Source organism: Neophocaena asiaeorientalis, unplaced genomic scaffold (assembly GCF_003031525.2).
Source record: "Neophocaena asiaeorientalis asiaeorientalis breed wild unplaced genomic scaffold, Neophocaena_asiaeorientalis_V1.1 scaffold268, whole genome shotgun sequence".
In the NCBI taxonomy this organism is placed as follows: Eukaryota; Metazoa; Chordata; class Mammalia; order Artiodactyla; family Phocoenidae; genus Neophocaena; species Neophocaena asiaeorientalis.
Window position 1 is genome coordinate 4986509 of NW_020173979.1, and position 20100 is coordinate 5006608.

General features: G+C 47.5%; 1 protein-coding gene across 1 annotated transcript in view; it reads right to left on the reverse strand.

Annotated features, from left to right (window-relative positions):
* Window positions 1-20100, reverse strand: part of DOCK2 (dedicator of cytokinesis 2) — a 408357-nt gene that overhangs the window by 45930 nt on the left and 342327 nt on the right. The window contains exons 33-34 of the mRNA XM_024753337.1: window positions 15568-15716; window positions 6563-6648 (exon numbers count right to left, since the gene is read on the reverse strand). Of these exons, the coding sequence (XP_024609105.1) occupies window positions 6563-6648; window positions 15568-15716 (235 nt within the window). The remainder of the gene's footprint in view (window positions 1-6562; window positions 6649-15567; window positions 15717-20100) is intronic.

Here is a 20100-nt window from a genome sequence, read left to right on the forward strand (position 1 = left end):
GTCGGGGGCGGGGCTGGGGAAGGGAGGAGAACAAGCCAAACAAACCGGTGTATCCAAGTTCCCCTGGTTCATTGGCTCATTTTGTTCCTTTATTCAATCACTTAACTCATTTATACACGTATTTGCCCATATGGTGTAGAAAGTAACTTTTTCCCCACCATCAAAATGAGAAAAAATAAAGATAAATTTCTAGTGCAGGCAATGGTGTGAAGAAATGGCCACCTTTACAGACCCCACATTGGGAGTAAATCAGTACAACTTTTGGGGGCAGCAATTTTCACAATATCTGTAAAAATTGTAAAAGTACATATCCTTTGATCCAATAATTCTACTTTGGGGAATCTATTTTACAGAGATAATCCCAGAAGTATGTAAGGATATATTTACAGTAGGTACAAATTGTGTCTAATAGTGAAATAGTTAGAACTAAATAGTTAGAACTATCTTAAATGTCCATTTTGCATATTCACAAAATGTGACTCTATGAAGTCATTAAAAAGTATGAGATCAATGTTTTGAAACAAAAAGCTCTGTAAAAAATGTATAGTTGAGAAAAGTGAGTCTCAGAACAATACTTACGTTCTATTTAACCAACTCACAAAGAACCTACCACGTCCCAGGCATTATTCTAAACGTCTTACAAATTTTACCTCATTTAATCTCCCATCACAGTCTTATGAAATAAGATGTTTGCAGATGGGGAAATTAATGCACAGAGAGGTCAACTAACTTGTCCAAGGTCACACAGTTGGTAAATAACAACAGTCTGGCTCCAGCATCTGCTCTCAACCACCAAATGCTATATGTGAGTGAAAGTTCATGTTTACTTTTTAAAATTTTTATTTATTTATTTATTTTTGGCAGTGTTGGGTCTTCATTGCTGCACGCGGGCTTTCTCCAGTTGTGGCGAGCAGGGGCTTCTCTTGTTGTGGAGCACAGGCTCTAGGCGAGCAGGCTTCAGTAGCTGTGGCTCGCGGGCTCTAGAGCACAGGCTCAGTAGTTGCTCCATGGCATGTGGGATCTTCCCAGACCAAGGATCGAACCCGTGTCCCCTGCATTGGCAGGCGGATTCTTAACCACCGCACCGCCAGGGAAGGCCCTGTGTGTCTACTTTTATGTGTCTCTGTGTGTTTATGAATGTGACAGATATGGTCAGGAAGGATAAACACCAAACTAAATGCATGTTGCTTCTGACAAGGGGTCTAGGTGGGGGAATAGAGGAGGACAATGTTCATTTTTCAACTGAAATGTGCATATAGTATTTGAACAATTTACATTTGTTGTAATAATAATATTCTAAATTTTAAAAACAAAAATTAAAACAGTGACATTCCTTAAGTACTTATCAGTTGCTAGGCACTATTCCAGGCATTGTGTAGGGTGGGGATGGGGAGAAAGATATTAAAAAAAAAAAAAGAAATATAAAAAGAATCATGCCTACCCTCAAGCAGCCCACAGGAGAGGTAGGGAGAGACAGATGGATTAAAATTTTGGTTAGTGACTACTTGTTAATCACTTATTCTCCACCAGACATTGTCTAATCACTTTTTCTAAAGAAATGATCACAGTCATTCTGGTAAGTAAAAATTATTCCCCTCATTTTGCAGATGAGGTAATCAAGGCCCAGAGAAGTTAAATGTCCTTCCCAGCATCATTCCGACAGTCAGTGGTGACCTTGGGAATCAAGACGATCACGGGTCAGTATTTTCCGCAGAGAAACATTGTGGTGTGCTCCCAAGCATCTTGAGTAGACAAGCATTTCCCAGGCTACGTCTGTTTCTGCCTACTCTGCCCATAGCAGTTATAGCAGTTTATAAGTCCCAAGAGCTCCTAAGAGGCGGGAGGTGAGGAAGGCAAGGACTCTGGAGGGTCATTCTGCCCAGAAGCCAAGCCATGCTGCAAGGACGCGATGTCTCAAACTGTGGCTGTGATCAGACAAATCCATCTTCGCCATGGGAGAAGCACCTGTTCCCGGCTCTCAAGGAGAGGTGGAAATTGCCCTGTGATTTAGGCCTGTCTGGCTCAGTCATCAGCTGTGCCTAACTCCTTCTGGGATGGTCACTTCCAGCCTTGCTTTCCGTCTTAATGACAATGCAATGAAACTTTGTCCCAGTGTTTGGGGTGTGATTTCTCACAGCCTCCCAGGTAGAAGGCATCTGAGGGCCTGAGCATGGCCAGACCAGTGGCTCTCTGCCCTGGTCGCATGGTAGAATCACAAGGGGAGCTTTTCCGAAGCTCAATCTCCACTCTAGGTCAATGTCTTTGTATCTTTGGGGATGGGAGCCAGGAAGCAGTATTTTATTTTTTTCAGTTCTCCAGGTGATTCCAATGTACAGCCAATATTAAGAACAATTGGCTTTGTCTGCTGCTTTGCAGACTTCAGTGTGCTTGGGAATCACCTGGGCACTGCCTTCATTGATTCTGATTCAGCAGGTTTGGGGTAAGGCCTGAGATTCTACATTTTAACAAGCTCCCAGGTGATGCTATATGGTTGGTCCTTTGAGAGGCAAGTGTTTAGAAAAACAAAGTCTTGGCTTTCTTAATCTATTTTTTAGCCATAAGGTAAGAAAAGTGCTCATATGGTCTAGGGTTGGAGAGGTAGATGGGCAGATTGGTTTGAAATCACCCATCCGTCCACCATCTATCTATCTATCTATCTGTCTGTGCACTCAACATGTACTCTTCTGGGAACTAGGGATTCAGAGACCTCAGAACTAGCAATTCCCTGACCTCCAGGAGTTCACCGTCTAGCAGTGGAAGTGGATATAGTAATAAAAACTAACTGTAATACATGATACTATCATTTATTGAGTACCTGTGTTCCAGATGTTGTGCTAAGCTGGTTTTACTGATTATCTTGTTTAACACTCACATAATCTTCTTGAGGTAGGCATTGTTATCACCCTCAATTTGTAGGCTAGGCTCGAGGCCCGTGGGGCTGAGTTGTAATCTCCATCCTGCCAAACTGCCAAGGTCCTCTCCTTTGAGCCCCAAAATGGAATGGAAGTGGCAATGATAGAGTTAGGAGACTCTCGAAGTGATGCAATAATAGTCCCTCACTCGGTGGAAGGAGGGATGGCGGAACACTGGCCACTCCGCATCTATGCTCCTGCCTTGGTGGGGGCTGGAGGGAGCTCACACCTCCCTCCAATAGACCTGCATTCAGTATGGGAGGCCTTCAGAGGGAGAGAGCCCTGACCCACACCTTTGTCAGTGCTTATGGATCTGGACTTTTCATTTATTCCTTTAAAAACTATGTATTGTGTGCTTCTTATGACAGGTCCCCTTTCAACTGAACTGGTCTGAGGGGGATCTGGGCCCCAGAAAGCACCTTCTCTGTCCCTTTCAGGCTTCCAGCCCCCATGCCACTTTTAGAAATATTCCCAGGCAGATGGAATACAGGAGGGTAGAATGTGTCTCATTACTCCATTCAGTATGGGACACTCACTTTAAGACAGATGTGGACTAATGCGAGTGGGCTCCAAGGAGAGCTCTAAGGATGGGGAGGGGCGGGATGCTGTGTAAGGCTATGCACTGCCTGAGAGCACATGAATACGGAAATGCAGCACCACTTCATGCCCTAACCCTTGTGCCTCGATGCAGGGCTTCAGCTGCCACCAGAAGGGAAGCCCTGCTCGATTCAAAAAAACACCATCCAGTTACCAAGCCATGTGCCCACAGAACTGTGTCTGCCCAGAGTGGGCCCTATGGATCAGTGGAGGCCCTGAATGAGGGGCTGGGAAGAAGGGTTAGAGGAGCTGAGGTTCACTAGTCTGGAAGAGGAATGATAGGTAAGCTCATGGCTTCAAATAATCACATCGATATCCACCTGATCAATGATAATAATATCTACTATTTCCAGATTACCTACAAGGTGTCACAAACTGTGCTTAGCACTTTTCATGATGTGTCTTGTTTCTTCTCAATAAAAACTCTAGGAGTTGGGTGGTATTTTTATCCCCAATTTGCAGATAAGGAAACTGAGGCTCCGAAAGTCAAAAGGAAGGAAGGTGCAGGGACTTGGCCCCTGGATGTCCTGATGGGGTCCTGACTCTTCAGGCTGGGCTTGATTAGTTTGGCAAAAATCATCCACGCCTCTGTTTCAGGAGGAAAATAATGAGCTGTGTTTTAATTTCCTTGACCTCTAAGGACTCCTTTTATAAATAATCGCTCAGGAAGGCTTTGAAAATCCGGCTGATCATCTGAAGACTGGCCGCAGGGCCCCATCCGCTTATAAAAATGGAAACTGCCAGCGCCAGCCCTGGCCTCACTTCTGGTCGATATTTAGATGCTTCCTTTCTTGCACTTTACGAAAAACATTAACTCAGGCACAACGTCATCTCCCCACTGGACAATCAGTCTCGATACCTACCCGAGGAACCGATGAGGGGTTGCTCCGCTAGCCCAGTGGCCTTCGCTTTCTAGGTGTTTAGTGATGGCTGTGCACACTGACAGGAGGGGGCGAGGGCGGCTGGGACGGTGCTGCCTGGGACTCAACTCTGTCCACGGGGCTCTGCCCGCTGGGCAGGGGAGAGAGGGTCATTGTGAGGGTCAGAGAAAGACCTTCAGTCTGCTTTTGTTGTTAAAGTTACAATATTCCAAGAGGACTGGGGAAAGAATTCAAGATCAGATATATATCAGAGAATCATACAAATCAGGGAATCTACAATTAAGAGGGAATTTGGGGGCTTCCCTGGTGGCGCAGTGGTTGAGAGTCCGCCTGCCGATGCAGGGGACATGGGTTCGTGCCCTGGTCCGGGAAGATCCCACGTGCCGCGGAGCGGCTGGGCCCGTGAGCCATGGCCGCTGGGCCTGCGTGTCCGGAGCCTGTGCTCCGCAACAGGAGAGGTCACAACAGTGAGAGGCCCGCGTACCGCAAAAAAAAAAAAAAAAAGAGGGAATTTGGGATGTATGAGTCACATTCCTGAACCTTGGGAGAAGTCCTCACTCTTATCATGGTGTCAGAGACAGAAACTGAGAGTTAGGTGAGGGATCAAAGGACATTTCCTGAGCTTCTACCTGCTGTGTGCACGTTTTATAGTTATTCACTCTTCAGTATAACCACAGGAGGCTTATTATCCCCATTTTACAGATGGGCACACTGAAGCCAACGATGGTGCACGATTGGTCCAAAGTCGTGCAGCTGCTAAGTGCTGGAATCAAGATGGAAATCCAGTGACTTCCTCCAACGATATGCTAATGGCCAATATGCACATGAAAAGATGCTCAACATCATTAGCCATGTAGGAAATGCAAACTGAAGTGACAATGAGATTTCATTTCACACCGATTATAGGATGGCTATAATCAGTAAGATGGATACTAACAAGTGCTCAGAAGGATGTGGAGAAATTGGAACCCTTGTACATTGCTGGTAGGAAGGTAACTGGTATAGTCACTTTGGAAAACAGTCTGATGGTTCCTCAAAAGGTTACATACAGAGTTGCCATACGACCCAGCAATTCCACTCCTAGTTATACACCCAGGAGGACTGTAAACATGTGTCCACACAAAAATGTGTATATGAACGCTCAAAGTAGCATCATTCCTGATAGCCCCAAGTGGAGACAGTCTAAAAATCCAACTGCTGATGAATGAATAAACAAAATGGGGTGTTTCCAAACAGTGAAATATTATTCGGCAATAAAAAGAAGTGAAATACTGACACGTGTTACAGCATGGGTGAACCCTGAGAACATGTTATGAGAAAGAAGCCAGTCACAAAGGACCATGTACCGTATGATTCTATTTGTATGTAATGTCCAGAATAGACACATCCATAGAAACCCCAGAGAAGGGGAGGGGATGATGGCTAAGGGGTATGGGCTTTCTTTCGGGAGGTAACAAAAATGTTCTACAATTGACCGTGGTAATCGTTGCACAGCTCTGTGAATATACTGAAAGCCATTGAATTGTACACTTTAGGTAAACTATATGGTATGTGAATTACATCTCAATGAGCTGTTAAAACAACACAGTGTCCTGAGTCCAAGGCCAGTGCTCCTGGGTGCTACCCACTGCCCACTGCCTCACCAGGCCTGTGCGCTGGAGCCCAGCAGAGCTGGGTTCAGTCCCAGCTTGTCCACTTGACTAGCTTGGCCTAGTTTCCTCGGACAAGACATTTCCCTGAGCTTTGGGGGCCGCCTATGTGAAATGGGATCACACAGAGAAAATGCAACTAAATGAGACAATACAGGGAGAGCACTTAGCGTGGTTTCCATAAATGTTGGTTGTGACCAATATCTGTCAAAGATTGAGAAAGAAAAAAGGAAAAGACAGCAAAAATTATTCCACAGCTAAGAGATAACAAGAGTGAACATTTTGGTGGATTATTTCCCTCTCCAACACAGCAAAGTTTCTTTTTATCTGACCCGTCCCATCGATATCAAAGAAACAGCCACTGCAGAGAGAGATGTGAGATTTCTTCCAAAAATGGAGCCTCTCCCATACCCATGAGCCTATCTCCAGGGGAGGACAGAGCCACTGGAGCCCCCTGGAGTCCTAAGCCCTCCGGCCTCGGGCCCACCTTCCCGGCTCCTCCCATGCTGGGCACTGAACTTACATTGACTCCAGCAGCTGCATGTACTGCTCGTCCCCTCGGCCCCCTTCCACCTCGTGGTCCAGCTTGAGGATGATTTCATTTTCAAACTGAAGAAGCAGGAGATGAAAATCAACAATAACATTAGAAGGCTGAATACTGAAATTAGTCAATTCATTTTTTTAACCAAAGCTTAGGGAGCATATATCATCTCCCAGGTTCAGTGCTGAGCACTGGGAATGCAAAATGGAACAGGATACTACATTTGCCTTTTAGCAGTTCCCAGAGAGTGGAGAAGAGCCATAGATGGTAAGTGCTGGAGCAGAGAGATGGGCATAGGAGAGAGAGAGAGGAGAGTCTACAGGGAAGGCTCACAGCCCATGTCATTTGACCTTGTTCTCAAGTTTATCTTGAAATTTTGCAGGAGAATGGAAAGAGAAAGGGCATTCCTAGCAGAGGGTATAACATGTGCAAAGGCACTGAGGGATGTGACAGAGCACTGATCTTCAGAGAACGGCATGTTGTCATGAACAGCTATTATTTCTGCCTGCCTAGCATTCCTTTCTCTATACTTCGGTAATCACATCAACCCTAATTTCAGTTTGTGAGACTCAGGTGGGCTGACCATACCTCCCTAGCTCTAGGTGTGGGTACATGACACAGGCCAAGCTCCTGATCAGTATCTTTCATTATCCAGACCCTACAATGAAGGCCCAGATCAAGCCAGTGAGACTGAAATCTGAGGTTTTGTTGACACTCTTAGGAAAAAGCAGTCTTTCTGCTTAACTTGAAGATGGACGGTTTTAAGCCCGGGGCTGCTGGAGAGGACCACAATGAAAGAGGCTGCCTGAGAATGACACCAATGTAGTGGAAAACAGAGAGGAAGGGATGGAGAGAGACTGAAACCTGGTGCCATTTTTGAGGTCCTGAATCCAGCCATAACTGAAGCTGTCATATTTATATGAATTAATGCCTCAGAGAGTCAAGTCTGGTGACAACTGTAATGGTCAGAGATCAGACTAGCTAAGTGACCTGAAAGTAAGTATGCACCTACACAGCAAATCTTGTAGCACTGAAGCCAGAGAATATTTTGTCTTCCTACTTTCAATGTCAAGAAGCACTTCACCCAGTTGAGTTCAACATTCTGAAGAGCCATTTGTTGTCTCTCTTACATGGCTGTAATGCACAAATGGCTTGTATACTGTTTTAATATCATGCCTTGAGTCCATCCAAATCATGCAGTCCACCCATCTCCCTTCTTACCAGTAGATAAGAAACTGGCACTTAGAGAAGGGAGGGAGGTTCTTGGCAAAGCTCAACAAGGTCCAGGGAGCCCTTGGGCGCTCCTGGATCCTAACTCAGCCCCTTTACCCTCAGTCCTCACAATAACTCCATGAGGTCTGGAAGTCAAGGATCACCTTTAAATGCTATAATGCACGAAAAACAGCCAGCCCCTGCTTAGCACCACCCTCAGTAAGTGTCAGTTATTATTAGAGATGAAACAGAGGCCCAGAGAGTTTAAGTGGCTTGTCTGAAGTCTCAGATGAATGGCAGAGACATTCTGGCAGGCTCTTTCCAGTGCACAAAGGATCAAGCCCAGTCGAGTTGGCTGGAATCTTTCGGTGACGGAAGGCAGAGACCAGATTCACTTTCCCTCTGCTTCACATATCATCCGTGGGGCCGTTGTTCCCTCACGTTTGTGGGCTAGGGGCCAAAGGTAAGGACCAGAAGCTTGTGCTGAGAGAGAATTTCCTGTGAGTTTCCACGGTTGAGGAAGATTTATGGAAGGAGATACACAGGCCTGGAAAGATGGGTAGGATTGTGATAAATAGGAAAAGGAAAGGCATTCTATGTGTGTGTGTGTCGGGTGGGGGGCGGATGGACTGAGCAAAGGTGTGGAGCTTGGAATGTGGAGAAAAATGAGGAGAGCATTCAGCTGGAGCAGAGAGTTCAAGCAAGAAAGGATGGAAAATCAGAACGGAGACCTAGACAGAGGCCAATATGGCGAGGGTCTGGGCTGCCACTCTACACGTGAATCATGCCCCTTACGTGATGCATTTTGTTAGACATGTCAAGCGTCATCCAAAGTCGGGGACTGGCGGCTAGCATGATTAGACATGTGTACTGTGTCAAGCCTAGGGCAGGAAGAATAGAGCCAAGGGACTACAAGAGTAGGTGCTGACGTTAGGCCACGGTTGGGGGAAATAAGCACTGGCTTTAAATGTCTCCTCCATCCCCTCCACCATCTTGGGAAAGCTAGTAGGTCTTTCTAATCCTCAGTGTCACAGTTTATATCAGGGCTCAGTCGACATTTTCTTTAAGGGCCAGATAGTAAATATTTTAGGCGTCGTGGGTCAGTCTCTGTCACAACGACTCACCTCTGCTGTTACAGCACCAAAACAGCCGTAGCCAATACAAAAACAAATTGGCGTGACTCCAGTCCAGTAAAACTTTATTTACAAAAACAGGTGGCAGGACAGATTCGGCCTGGGGCCATAGTTTGTTGATCCTGATCAATATTATAGGAATAACAGTGGTACCTACCTCATGGGGTAGTTAGGAGGGCTGGGGAAATTTTATTTATAAAGCACTAGGGGAGTGCGTAGGCTCAAGTATGCCCTGGGTTTGTTAGCTTGTCATCTTATGATTGCTGCTAATGTTATTGTTATTACTGCTGAATGTTACTGGAAAGCAGTTCTGGGGGGAGAAAACCAGCTTTTTTGTCTAAATTGTTCAATGGTAAATGCTGGCACGATTCTTCCTCATGAGATGAACTTTCCTTTAGAGCCAAGAAGTGGATGGGCTAAATAAGCACTTGTCTCAGGGTCACAAAAGAGCCCACAGGGAGGGGAATTACAGGGTTCCAGGAATGTGCAGAGCTGATGACGCCAGCCATGCCTGAACCCTCCGGAGTGGGTTAGAGAGGGAAGGCCTCAGTCAAGCATGTCCCAGGGTAGACTCTGGCCCTTTGGGCTGCTGGGGCCAGTGCTGTGCTCTGCCCACGAGTGGCTATGACCACAGGCTTTGACAACAAACAGACTTAGTTTGAGTCTTGCTCTGACTGTTTTCCCCACCATGTGATGTTGGGCAAGTTAATAAGCCTTTCTGAGGCTGAGTTTTCTCATCTATTAAATGGAAATTTAAAACAGCACCGACTTTATAGTGCTGGGGCGAGAAGTTAATGGGAAAACACATGTGAAAGGCCTGGCCTGGCGCTTAGCACATAGCAAGTGCTTCACATTTGTTAGCAATCATCATCATGACATTGGTGACGCTGTCCTCTTCATTAGCATCATATTACAACAGTCAAGGGACATGGATATCATCAGCCTCATTTGTAAATCAGGAAACAGGCAAAGTGGGACCTTTGTCTTGGGTTTCAAAGGATGGATGGGCTTGACTTAGGGTACTCCCAAGGGTCCCATACGCTCCCAAACATACACTACGTTACGTCAGCATGACAGGCCTTACCCCCCAACACTGTCACTAAGCAGAGCTTAGGGCGCAGCTCTGGCTTCTCCAAATTAATCCCATTTCATCCACACTACAAGACTGCATCACATCACTGACTCCTTCCCCAACCCCTGCAAGAGGGATATTTGTTAAGGAGCATCCTTAGGTTACTTTCATGAAAGTCACATGCCGCAGGGCCCAGGAGCCATCTTAAACACTCAGGAAAACGGGGGTGAGCTCTAGGAGTCCAGACCTCCTGCTGCAGCAGAATGACATCACGTGGGCCTCACATTTGCATCATGCCTTCCCTGCACTGTTTCCTCTGCCTCTCTTGACTGCTTTAGAACCTCTTGGCTATTTTCATCATCTTGTTTGCCTAGAACATTTCTTTGATAGGAGCCGGGCCCCTCCGAAGTGTGAAATTTAGGGATCAAGAGCTCTTCCTCAGCTACCTTCAAAGGTAAAGTGCTGGGCTTCCCTGGTGGCGCAGTGGTTGAGAATCTGCCTGCCAATGCAGGGGACATGGGTTCGAGCCCTGGTCTGGGAAGATCCCACATGCCGCGGAGCAGCTGGCCCCATGAGCCACAATTACTGAGCCTGCGTGTCTGGAGCCTGTGCTCCGCAACAAGAGAGGACGCGATAGTGAGAGGCCCACGTACCGCGATGAGGAGTGGCCCCCACTTGCCACAACTAGAGAAAGCCCTCGCACAGAAACGAAGACCCAACACAGTCAAATATAAATAAATAAAATTTTTTTTAAAAAGGCAAAATTCCTTAAAAAAAAAAAAGGTAAAGTGCTGACTATGACACGGGAGGGGGCAGAGATAGTGTGACAGGCCAGGATGGCAGAGAGATAACAAAGATGAAACTGGCACCAGTAAGTCAGCCTGTGGTCTCCTTTGTTAACTAAATGCTGGTTGTCCTGGGGTGGGTGGAAGCCGACATGGGAGGAAGCTGGAGGAGATAGTGTCATGTGAGGAGGGATGCCGATGCCAGTTGGTGCAGCTTCCTAATTTTCTTTGAGTTATCTCATCTCTTCCTGTTTCATTTCATCACCCATGGAGCTTGAGTTTGAGAACCTATGATGGTATTATGATACATATTTTATGGATGAAAAACTGAGACTGAGAAAGGTTAAATAACCTACCCAAATTTATTCAGCTCATAAGCAGCAAGTCTATCTGAGTCCAAAGCACAGTGTCCAGAAGACAGTAGGTGCTCAGTACATATTTAGTGAATTGATTTGCACTTTTCCACATTATGTTCTAAGCCATTTGAATCACCAATCCACTCCATGCCAACACTCAGTCTCAGTGGAATCTGCCAAACTGATATCTTTGTCCATTAATTCATTCAACAAGCAATTATTGAGTTCCTGCTGTGTTCCAGGCACTGTTTTAAGTGCTGCTGTCAAATGCTATTATCTCTTCCTTCTCTGAGAAAGGGATTCTCTCTGGATCTCCTGCCTGCTGAGAGCTGAGACCCTCCTGCTGATTAGTACCTAATCCTGTTCTACAATCTGCCTCATAGGTAACCCCCCTACTTCCTCTCTACATCCCAGGACCTCCATTCCTTCCCACCAACATCATCTAGAAAGCCCACAGTCCCTCCCTCCACAAAGACTTGGCCAGCAAGACAGCTGGTCTACCCAGCCTCCTATGGGGTTACTCAGGCAGTGGTCAGCCACCCTCATTATCCTACATTATTAAAAACATTTACTGGAATGTTCCTCTCTGTACCAAGGCAGTGGTGGGATGGAGGTCTAAATGCCTCCATTCATACTGAGAACGTTGACATGGTTCACGTCACATTCACGTCAGGCACTTGACAGGTGCTGGGAGTTCAGGCCTGAGGGAACCGCTTTGGCCCTCAAAGAGGAGCTCACAGTCTTGTGATGGAGGCAGACCTATGAGCAGGTTGTCATGCTATGGGGCACAGGTGACATGCCTGAGCTCCACGCAGGTAGGACTAGATGCATTTCACTTTAACTGGGGCATGGCCACGCCAGCCACAGCGTGGCCAACTCAAGGCCCCTCTTGCTGTCCACAGCCCCACCACGGGAATCATGGAGTGTACCAGGGACATGAAATCCAGTCCCAGTTAAAGACAGAGATGGTCTGGGGTGAAGTGATCTACTCCTGGGGGGTAACGGCTGTCAGTCAAATGCATCGGGCATTTAATTGGGGCTAGAGGGGGAGGGAGGGAAATCTGGCGATGAGGTTGCATAAGAAACTTATAGCAGAGAGACTGCCCTGGAGCTTCCTTCTCCCCGCCCCAGCCACTCAGAGTCGACCCTCTTCCTGTCCCAGTTCTGTCCATGCTCGTCCTGCTGGAACAAATCGTGGTCTCTTGTATCCAGATGCTCCACTGCCCCGAGAAGCAGGAAAGGCTTTCCCAGAATGTGAGGCCTCAGCCGAAGGAGGACTAGGATTCTTCAGGCGAAGAAATCAAAGGAAGAGCCCAGCAAAGGGATGACAGCAAAGGAACTACAAGACATTGGGTATCAGGCCAGAGGGCCCGGTGTGAGCCAGGAGCAAAGGCCCTGCTAAGTTCTCCTGTGAGCTCTGCTATTTCCATTAAAACCCACATTTTAGAAAGGGAACCCTGTCGTCTTCTGGGCATGTGGTTCTTCCCTTATCTCATCGTTTGGCATCGTGCACTAATACCAGCTTGCACACGAGGCCTGCTGGGTCTCAAACCCCAGTTCTGCGGTTCATTCTGGATCTGGCCATCAGGGCAGCTTGGGGCTCATGGGGGCCATGCTTCCTCCCTTTCCTGGGGACACCGTCCATGGCTGCTTACTCTGAACCAAGCGGTAACACCTGGGTCTGCTCATCCCACAACTGGGCTCCCACCAAGCATGCAGCTTGTGTTCACGTGGGAAGCTGCCGCATTAGTCAGCCTGACTGTCCCATCCCTTTTGATAAGGTAGCAATGAAGAGAAGCAACTGGGGAAGGAGCTGACGATGAACACATGCCTGGAGCGAGGAGCCCGGGGATGACCCCATTCATGGGGAATAGGTGGGTGCATGCCACAGGGATGCCTCAATAAGGGAATCCATTAGGGCAGGAAAATCACACAACAGGCAAGCCTCGGAAGACATGAGGCTACCAAACACAACTGTCAGGTTGTAATCCAGAAAGGACCTGGGTGCGCTTCTCCTTCGGACACTGTATACCATCAGTACTGGGAGTGTATCTTTTGCACACCTGCTCCCAGGACATCTTCTGAGCCAGCTGGTGCCCATACCATTGCGGGAAGTGCTGGCCTGAGGGGAAGCACGATGCCCTTCATCCCATGTACTGTGCCCTTCACAGGTTCCCAAGCTTCACAGACTTTTCCTCCCCCTTAAAAGGCAGCAGATTCCAGACAACCATCAAACACTCGATCCAGGGCTGCGGCTTCTACTCCCCCACCCCAGCTGGTTGGATATGGTGTCTTTCTCCATCTGAACTCCTCACCTGATTTCTTTACAGGCTCCTTGCAGGGGGGCAGCTGGTCACCAGCCTTCCTGGGACTAGAGAGCTCCCACCAGTCCCTGGGCGGGGAGCACACCCGCACACCCTCTCACACTGAGATCATCACAGCTAACTAGTCTCTTTCCTCTTAGAACCACCTTTTCCAAAGTGATTGGCACATCCAATAGATGTTTCTTCAAGAAATAAATTTGAGAAATTCAACAGGTCTGTTTACTGTGGAACAGCTCAGTGCCTTGGCTACTGAGTTGGTATGCACTGGATGTCTCCAACAGGGGTTATGGCACGCAGGGGCTTCCCAAGGTATTTAACCTCGAAACCCTCTTCCATAGAGCATCTGGTGGGGTTAGAGCTCCACGGAACATTTTTTGAGAAGGCACTGCTCGAAAGGATGCCACTCGTTCTTTCATTCAGCCAGCACTTACTGCGATGAGGCCAGTGGCTGGACGGTGCGGTGGGCACAGCCTGGGCTTGAGATTGTAGTGATCTGTGTGTTGCAACCTCTGCTCTGCCTCTTTCTTGATGTGTGACTTCACCTCTCTAAGCCTCAGCACTTCCATCTTAAAATTGGGTGGTAATGCTGCCTACCTCACAGGGTTGTAATAAAAAGTTCATCCCATGAACTACTGTACGGAAGTTATTTACAGTGCTTGACACAGAGTAAACGCCCGGTTAATGGCAGTCATTGTCACCATCATCATCATCACTTTTATGACATGAAGATGAGGAAGATGCAGAAATGAGTTTAGTGCAAGGCAGTGTATAATAAGGATACCTCAGACAGCTGGAGTGACATAGGAATAGAGGGCAAAGATCTCTTAAAGGATGAGCGTTGGAGTGGGCTTTGCAGGATTGGTAGGAGTGTAGACGATGTTGGCAGGAAGGACTGTGAATGTGGCAGAGAACCCGAGGAAGAGGAAACATGAAGGAGGATGCTCACCAAGGCAACGCAATTCAGGTGAGCTGGTGGGGGTGGGGGGTGGGGGTTGCTGGGAGAACAGGTGAGGGGGAGGAAGGAGTTGGAGGAAGTGGCTGGAACTTTTGATGGAAGGCCAGAGCAAGGAGGGCCTGGAATGCAGGAGACAGGGTTCGGGCTTTATTTGGTGAGGATTAGAGAACCAGTGAACAATGGGAGGGTAAGGTCTGCAAGGATTTTAAGGAAAAGCACTTTGGAATCTGCTGCCTTTTAGAAGGCACTTAGGTACCTGTTTTAATGAAAACCACTTGGCGGCCAGACGTGGTATAGAATGAGAGGCAGAAATGCGGCAAGGCCGGAGAGAGGGCACGGAGCCCAGTTAGGCGGAGCACCAGGTGAGAAGGGGGCTGAGCGGACAGGAGGGCGAGACCTGGAGGTACCGCTAAGGCAAACTTGGCAGGACTTAGACACACCTTCCTAAACTGGGAGTGACGACTGAATGTTGCCAGGAACCTGTGTGGAAACCTGTGCTCATTCCACTGGCAGAAGCATCTGGAGTGACTGGGCCCAGAAACCGGTCCTTATCCTTCCAGTTTGACGGGATTTTCAATGCTTGGTCAGTGGCCCTCGCGTTTGACACAGGTGGCTCACTCCCTACATGCTGGGGAAAGCCTCCCATTCCATCCCCGCGGCAGGTCTGCGGGGCCTCCCTACGTATGGGCCTTGGGCTCTACTTGCTGTCAACCCTGATGCATGGCCAAGCCTGACACTTGGCGGGGTAGGCTCTCTCTCAGCTATTCAGATCTTCCGAGTCATCCCAGAAGCAGAAGTGCTGGACAGAGGTGGGTGTCCCGTTGGGGCAGGTGGGAGGGAGGGGGCCTTTGGACACACCTTGAGGGGGCTCTTCGGTACAGAAATAGAATCCTTACTATTTCCTGTTGAGAAAGGGACCACGCTGATACACAGCAAGAAAGTGCATTTTAATCTCGGCCTCGGGCAGGAAAGTGTGATAGAATACTGACCAAATCCGATCTGCCAGCTCATTCAGGGTACAAGAATAAAAGTCCCCAGCCTACCATCAAGCCTCTGAATGAAGTCCAGGCAGACGGAACAAGGATATCATTATGGAAAAATGGGCTGAGGATTAGGGATGCTGGCATGAGTTTCCAGCCTCATTTTTTACCTTTTTGAAATCCCCACTCCTTTGATATTCACAGAGCATCATGTCGAAGAAGATTGGGATGGTGGCTTTCCGGAGCTCAGCCTCAGGGATAAGTGTCATCTCTAATATAGGTCCCACCATGCCTGGGATGAAGCAGATTTTGTTCTGGCCTGAAAGAGAAGAGGGACATGGACCCATGAGACAGTTTTCATGATGCACAGGTTCTCAGACCACGCCTGGGGAAAGAAAAAAAGGGAGGCAAAATTGTAAAAGCAATAGTTAACACTGATACAGTTGTTTACCGGGATCCAGGCACCATTTTGGACACTTTACGTACATCCACTCTTGTAAGAGACGTGTGCATCTTCCAAAACAAGCTCCGTTGTTAAGGATAATAACCCAGGCGTGTGGAAAGCACGTCGCTGTTTATAAGGGTTTTCACCTGCATCATCTCCTTTGCAAATAGGGCCCTGACGGAATATGCTAGTGATGGCAAATCAGAGGGATACTTGAAATTATGTCTGTCTGCAACACAAGCCATGTTTCTGAGATTTGGAAAACATGCTTTTACCAACTGTTTCATGAAAACAAGAAAAGCAAACTTTGCTGCCAAGAACCTGCTATAAAAGTATGGTCAGTGTAATAGCAGGAGTTAAAACATCGCTTACGGTCAGATAAACTACAAGTTCTTGTTTCTTCAGCCTCATTTCAAGACATTCCTGCGTCCCCTCCCCTGGCTCTTGGCATTCTTGCCACACTGGCCTGGTTCCACTGTCACAAGCTCACCTTGTTTCCTCACTGCCAGACCCGTGCACACACGGCTCCTTTGTTGGTAATATTTTCCCCTGCCTTTTCCCCAACATCTGCCCATTACCACCTGGCTTCTCATGGATGGATAGGCTGAGAAAAGCCCTACTGCATGCCCACCCCACTGCCAGCTACGTCAGATACTGCACTGGTTGGTGGTCTGTCTTCTTAGTCAACTTGGCAATGATGGCTTCATTTGATAAATGTCTGCCTCCCCCACAGAGAGCTTTGTGGGAGTAGAGATCATGTCTGTTCTTATTGTTGTATCTGCAGCACTGAGCATAGAACACATTAGATCCTCAGTAAATGTCTGCTGAATGAGGAAATAAATTTGTCTAGCTCCTACACTCACTGGCTATGTGACTTGGATATGTGTCTTATAAAAATGCAATCACAATGCCCACCTGTTGAGAAGACCATGTGAAAATATGTCTGTGTATACTTAGCCCAGAGCCCGGGAGAATCAGCACCGAGAGGGAGGGGTAGTGTGGCCCAGTGGTTAAGGGCACTGATTCTGGATGTAGATTGCCCGAATTATGTAAATGGATTCTGCCATCAACTAGCTATGTGATGTTGGGCAAGTTGACGCCTTGAGGCCTCCGTGTCCTCCTCTGTAACGGGAGAGAATAACAGCATTTATTTCATAGGGTTGTTGTGAAGAATAAATGAATTATTATTTATCAAGCACCCTGGACGGTGCTTGGCACGTGGCACACTTCAAATAGTGTTAGCTATTGCTGCTGTCACGTTTGGCCAAAACGAACCGTGAAGGGCAGCCTTGTTGAGCAGGACGGATCAGACTCCTCAGAATACACACATTAGATGTGGCAGTGGAGGGGAAAAGAGAGGGGCACTTAAGAGTTGCGGGGATTTCCTAGGCAGCATGGGCAAGGCTATCCCAGCAACCCTATCACTGAGCTGACACCCAGGTGTTTCATTAGCAGCCGCGTCTTTCTTTTCCTGAGTTTCAGAACCTAAGAAGCCCATCCTGGTTTTCCCCATTGTCAGGATGCACACTGGTGGTCTCCGCCTCGGGGAGAGAGCTCCTGGGGTGCAGAAACTCAGGCGGTACGGCGCACAGCCTGGCGCCGCGGCTTTCGAATAAAGCTGAGAAAAGGAGCCAAGCGGGAAGGTGGCAAGAAAATGAATTTTAATTCAGCCTAAATGAGGCTTAAGGTTGGAGTGAGTATTTCCCCAGAATTCGGATAAAAAAGGCATCATCCTCGGAATATCTTCGGCTAGTGAGAATGAAATGATGACGGCTGGCAGAGAGCTGAGTGAGACATAAAGACACTTAACCAGGATATCAGCTTCATTATAGGATGTATTTGGATTGTCCTTCACATTGATCCAAACAGAAAAAAAGGGGGAAAAAAAACGAGCTTTCCTCAAGGTTTATAGTAACTGCTAATCTAGGTTTCTGATTTAGTCCTTCAAGATCCTTTAAACCCTCAGTGGAGTTTTAAAATTCAAAGTCGACTGCAATAATAAGTAGAGGGTAAATGAGAAACTGTCAGATAAGCCACATGGAATGGAGAAATTGCTTATACAACAAAGGCCTTTAGAATACTGGAGGGCATTGGGTCTGATAAGGATATATTTAAGATGGTTTAAAATAAAGAGCGGACATGCCATAGACCAGGGACTTCTTAGACACTTTGGACCTGCATTCAGTGGAAGAGATGTTTGGAAGAATAGGGAAAGAGGAGAGAAAGAGATGCTGCTCCCTAAAGGCAGTGTGATTTCAACGGCACTTACAATGCTCCAGAAAGAAATTTTATTCATTTACATCAAAAATGGAATTTCAGCACATTGGATTTTGTGTTCAAGTAATCTGAATGTGTGCCTTTATAATCATAGATGCCCACACATGCACACAAACACGGAGAACATATTTGTGGCTAAGTGAATGCAAACTCATTTGGGAAAAAAAAAAAAAAATTCCTCATTCGAGGGACACGTCTGCTGCTGTTTTCAAAAAAAGGGAAGGAAGGGAATGGGCGAGAGGGTCTTTTTCACATAATGGAAGCTGACTCTCACTGGGAACAGATACAAAGTGCCTATAAGCCAGCAGGATAAATCCAAATGCCGAGTTACACAGGCTTCAGGAAAGGATCTGGTGGTAATGAGAGCACAGGGAAGAGCTTAGGTGTGCGGGTGGAAAGCAGTCCCCTGTGCTCTCCGGCCTCAGTTTCCAGTCTGTGCGATGGCCTTGTCTATAACACCTCTCAGGAAGAGACCGTGAGATTGCAGGCCAAGGGTTTGAGGGCACTAAGAAGGCGACCTGGCAAAAAAGAAACAAAGAAAGAAAAAAGGAAGAAGGAAGGGAGGAGACAATCCCATGAACCAGGCTGAGAATGAAAGGTGGGCAAGTCGCTCACCTCAGGGGGCTGACAGGGCACCAGGGGCACTCGAGCTGAGAGCGTGAGGCCCTGCCAGGGCTGGCACAGACCCTGAAATGAATGGGATGAGGGCAAGTTACCACCCCCTGGATTTCAGCGTCCCGCAAGCCTCTTGGGGACTCTGAAATAAAGCCGGGCTGCTCAGGAAAGACCACTCATTCACTTCAAAAGAGGAAGAAAGAACACAGATCTCTGCTCCACCTTCCCAGGCTTGGAAAATCTCCCTCCCAGCACTGCTCTAAGACAGGCGGTTGTTTCTCTCCTCGTTACCCAGAACGTGCCCGGCCCCGGCTTCCCTCCGGGCCCTGTAGAATCTCTGAGCCTGATAACCTGGGTCAAGTCCCCCTACTGCCGCTCCAGGCCGTGTGGCTTTGTGCCTGTCACTTAATGTCCCTGAGCCTCTGTTACCTCATCTGTTAAATGGAGATAATAATCATAATCCCTGTCTGGAAGAATTGTTGAGAAGCTTAAAACAAAGGGCTTTGTACGGGGTCTGGCTCATTAGAAAGGCTCAGGAAGTGTCGGTGCTGATTTTGATGACGCTGAGCAGTACAAGCTCAGCCTAGGGTGGGTTCTGGAAAAAGCAACGTGAGAACACCGGGTCTGACCTCATGGAGCCCCCTGGGGCTTTTCATGGAACTTCTCAGTCCAGTCAGTTTGTTTGTTCACCTCTAGAGTACAGCGCTGGCATGGGAGGAAGGTCGGATTGGACGTATCTTATCTCCCATGGCTGACATTCACCACCCTCTAAACCCTTCTCTATCCTATCGAAACATGTTCTTATCTGTTCTCAAAGATGTTTGAAAAGCCCCAGTCTGATTATGTTAGTCCACAGCTTACAGTCCTTCCATGGGTCCCATTGCTTTGCAGGCCCATTTGGCCCGATGCTCCGTCTCCATACCCCAGCCTCCCTCCACTGGCTTGCCTCCTGTTCCTCCGGTTCGCCCTGCTTCCCCCTCCTCAGGCCTGCACACTGCGCCCTTCTGCCCACCATGCTCTTCCCTCCCTCTCCCTGACCCCATCACCACCCTGAATCCTATCACCACCGCCTCCACAAGTAAATCTTACTCGTTCTCTATCCAGTATGGAAGCTACTTGGCTACATGTGTCTTTGAGCACTTGAAATAAGGCTACTCCGAGCTGAGATGTGCTGTAAGTGTGAAAAAAACCCACTAGATTTCCAAGAAAAGAGTTCTGGAAAACAAACCAAAAAGAGGTAACATATCTCAGTAATGTTTTATATTGGTTACATGTTGAAATGATAACACTTTGGAATATGGGGTTCAATAAAACATATTGTTAACACGAATTCCACTGCTTTTTAAATACTTAAAAAAAAAATTTG